At 34.5% G+C, this 4,317-nt stretch overlaps 1 protein-coding gene across 1 annotated transcript; it reads left to right on the top strand.

Annotated features, from left to right (window-relative positions):
• Positions 1-427: 427 nt before the first annotated feature.
• Positions 428-4,102, top strand: LOC129902665 (probable CCR4-associated factor 1 homolog 7). Its single transcript, XM_055978021.1, has 3 exons — positions 428-630; positions 2,140-2,237; positions 3,046-4,102. Exon 3 carries the CDS (start codon positions 3,094-3,096, stop codon positions 3,916-3,918), a length of 825 nt encoding a protein of 274 aa, XP_055833996.1. The 5' UTR covers positions 428-630; positions 2,140-2,237; positions 3,046-3,093; the 3' UTR covers positions 3,919-4,102.
• Positions 4,103-4,317: the final 215 nt, after the last annotated feature.

Below are 4,317 nucleotides of genomic sequence, written 5' to 3'. Positions count from 1 at the left end.
ATTTTCCTAGAACTTTGTATTGAGAGGAGTTCTCTCTTTTAGGTGCTTAGTATCTAGGTTTACATTTTGCTAGTATTGGAGATGAGTCGAATGAGCTTAGTAGTTTAATCGACTTATGAACCACCTAGGATTGGAGGTAAGGTTTATGTCCCCCTCTATGAACTTTTGTATTTTATTTTATTTATGTTAAGGCTTGGGTGTGTGTGGATCAACCCCTGACCGCCACGAGGGATGAAATCCTTGGGTTATGTCCGTTTATTTTTTAAAAAATAAATATTAAACTTATTATTGGGCCATGGAATTGTGAGAGATGGGCTTCATTCACTTTCACAATAATTGAATGAGCCCATAGGGCCCCATTCCGACTACATCTTACAATGAATCCGCTGACCATTATGTAACGCGCTTTTATTAAGAAAAAAAAACCGCAAACCAAACACGACCTGCCCACTCGTCCAAAAGCATAATAAATAAAAAGAAAAGGCCAAAAGAAGAAGAAAATGAAAGCAAAAAAGAAGAAAACACCATCACTACATCACACTTTTCTCACATAAGGGCCTTTTCCTTTTCCTTTTCTTCTTCTTTGATGAGCTCTTCCATTTTGACTTAGCTTCATTCTTCACAGATCAGGTTTATTTTCTAATTTAAACTCTTGATCTATCAATTTTATACCTCAACTTCACTTTTTTATTTTAAAGAAAAAAATAAAATAAAATTAAACTAGGGTTTTTCTTTTATGTATGTACTTTTATTTATGTATGAATCGAAATAAGGATTTGGTGCTTTATCTATTGCTGTTTATGGATATTTTTAATTTATTTTTAAGTGGATTTTAGTTATGGTTAGTTCCATGTTTTTTCAATTTTGAGTTGTGATTGGATCTACCTGAAAGTTCAGCTGTTTGATCTGAATCTAACTCATATAGATCCAGTTGACCCGATTTAGCTAGCTTCGTTATCACCTTTTTCTTTTTTGTTGAAAAAAAGTTTGAAGCTCAAAGCTTTGAAATGATCAATTTCCTCTTTTTAACTATTTTTCTGGATCCTAAACAAAAATTTAACTGTTTGCTATACTAGGAGCTTTTTCCTTGCTTCATTTTCCTACTAGTTCCTTTGAGTGTCAAAGCATACAATCTTTGGTAAAAATTTGAACAATAATTCTTTAAATTTGATTAACTAGGTAAAATTATAAATGAAATGTTTGAAACTATCATAGTCCAAGAAAGAACTACTATGCGACCTCAAATAGGAGGTGTCATATAAACATGGATCCCTATGAGGAGTACTTCTTTTGAACTTCACAAGGGATTATGTTCGTTGTTTCTATTTCAGCCGTAACTAATTTTTAGCCTTATCTGTTAAAACTGAGGAAGAGAGAGGAAACAGTATGGTTTTTACTGCTGAAGAGAGCAAGGTTGATAAAGCAGAACTTGTGTTTATCTTTCTTGCTTAGTTTTCCTTTGTCTTTACCTTTAGTTCGTACTGTTTTCTTCATTTCATGTTTTGAGCGTTGGAAAATAAAAAACGGGAAGAAGATAGAAGAGAGAATAGAGAGAATTGATAAAGAAAAGTATTGTGCTGGTAATTGTGTTCCTTTGTGTTGGCATGTACTGCCTTATTCTTGAACTTGTAGTGATCCAAATTTCAACTTCTACTTTTTGTAGTTTGAAACCTCAAAATATGTTTCTCAATGTAACAAATTCTTTTTTGCTTATGTGAATGTCAAGTTTATATGAAAAGTGTTTTCTAGCTTGAGTTGATATGATTTACTGTATCTAGCAGATTCCTCTCTTCTTGATACCTTCAGTGTGCTTAATGCTGCTTTGATCAATTAAATTTATTTCCAACCAGTTCATTTATACCAGCATGTTAAGGTTGAAAATGTGGAACAAAACTTACAGGCTGAAAGTTATAAATTATGTTGAATGGGAGCACATTCATCTCGTCTTTAGTTTTCTTCTTACTTTGTGTTATTATGTTGTATTGTCTCTTGATACGAGCCAATTTGTAGTGCTTATGTACGGGCTTTGCTGGATGACGTATACTAATGTGCTTTGATGGATGACCTATTCTACTCTTTGATTTTCAGATTTTGACCTTAGTTGTTTAACTTGCAATGTTCTATTATTGTATTATGCAGGATAGTCTGTCGTGCTGTGTTAGCTATTGTGGTCTTTTTGTAATTGTAGCTTTGAAGTCCACCATGTAATGAAGATTATACCCAGGCGTTTTTGATCGGTAAGTTCTATGCCTTAGAATTTGCATTTTCCTTTTATATACGTAGTTAGCTAGGTTTTTTCAAATAATGTTGTAAATAAATAGGAACATATGATTCATTGCTCGGACTTCTTTCAACAATTTGCAGTCGCTATCTGAAGCTAGAACTATATGTTGGAGGAAATAGTTTTCTTGCATTTTAATGACTTACGACTTGCCTTTGACAGAAAAATGAGCCTACTTTCTTCTCATAATTTTTTTAATAAGCAACTGCTCCTTTAATGTCGAGGTTTCTAATAAAATAGTTCTGCTAAAAACCATTTACAAGTTATCAGCACTTGCATATAAGTTCTTAAGCAAGACAGCGGTGAGCTAAGGCACATAAATGCTGATACTTGCTGGATGACGTTACTTTCTTAGTTTCTTTTACGTAAAACAGAGTGTCTCCACTAGAAATATTTGGGAGAATGTAGAAGCAGGTAGATATTGTCATAATTAATATGATAGAAGAACCACAAATGTGGTAGGAGTTTCTTCTCTCACACAAAAACCCATATGCAGTAGACATAGCTTAAGTAATTAGTAAAACTTGATTAAGTTAGTGTTTTGTACTTATAAATCTTCCCTGCTCTATTCCAAGTTCAGAGGTTTGTAAAACAGATCAAGACTATACTAAATAACAAAATGTCACTATGTATTCTTTGTTCATAAATTCTCTTTCTACAATAAAAAACATAATGCCCTTCACTGTAAATGCTTTGTGCACAGACAAAAAAGGCTCTTTAGAATTCTTAGTCTGATTATATTTCTTTTTTCTTGCAAATTGCAGATCTACTTATTTTAAGCTTCACCAGATTCAGCCTTTTTTGCTAAGAATATGTCTGTATTACCAAAAACTGATTCTATCCAAATTAGAGAGGTATGGAGCTATAATCTTGAGGAGGAATTTGCTTTGATCCGTCAAATTGTGGATGACTATCCTTACATTGCCATGGACACTGAGTTTCCAGGTGTGGTGCTTCGTCCTGTTGGCAATTTCAAGCATATCAATGAGTATAACTATCAGACTTTGAAGGACAATGTTGATATGTTGAAGTTGATTCAGTTGGGTCTCACATTTTCCGACGAAAATGGCAATCTACCTACTTGTGGAACTGAGTGCTACTGCATTTGGCAATTCAACTTCCGTGAGTTTGACACAAGTGCAGATATTTTTGCTAATGATTCAATCGAATTGCTCATGCAGTCTGGGATTGATTTCAAGAAGAACAATGAAATGGGTATTGATGTAAAATGGTTTGGTGAGCTCTTGATGTCTTCTGGAATCGTTTTGAATGATGGGGTTCATTGGGTGACATTTCATAGTGGGTATGATTTTGGGTACTTGCTCAAATTATTGACTTGTAGGACCTTACCGGAAACACAAGCAGGGTTCTTTGATTTACTAAACGTGTACTTTCCATTGGTTTATGACATCAAGCATCTGATGAAGTTCTGTAATAGCCTTCATGGTGGCTTGAACAAGTTGGCGGAACTACTGGAACTCGAGAGGATCGGTATTTGTCACCAGGCAGGTTCAGATAGCTTACTTACGTCGTGTGCCTTCAAGAAGTTAAAAGATAACTTCTTTAATGGGTCTACCGAGAAGTATGCAGGTGTCCTGTATGGTCTTGGTGTCGAGTATGGATTTGATAATAAATAGATTTGACTTTGTGTACTTACTAGAAAATAAAATAGAAGGAAAGGGTTCAGTGTATGTGGAGTTGGGTAGGTTATGTATCATGTCTGTAAGAAATTAATTGTGAGAAAAGTATTTTTAAGACAGTTTGGACTTTCACTGAGGGTACTCAGTTTCTAATCCATTGATTAATCAGCTTTGAGCTTTACAGTTGGACAAAACTCTGTTTCTACCTTTGCTCATTTCTAATCTACAAAGAGATGTTGCAGCCTTCTCATTAATCCATTGCTACCTCCAACAGTTGGGTTCTTCACCAATTTGATGTCTAGAATGCTCTTACATGGTGACCTCCAAGAAAGTGTTTTTATGGTCCAATAGTCGGTATTCACACACATCATCATCTTCCTTACTATGTGTGCAGCT

This window comes from Solanum dulcamara, chromosome 9 (assembly GCF_947179165.1).
Source record: "Solanum dulcamara chromosome 9, daSolDulc1.2, whole genome shotgun sequence".
NCBI classification, from domain to species: domain Eukaryota; kingdom Viridiplantae; phylum Streptophyta; class Magnoliopsida; order Solanales; family Solanaceae; genus Solanum; species Solanum dulcamara.
This window is presented reverse-complemented; position numbering and strand designations above follow the sequence as displayed.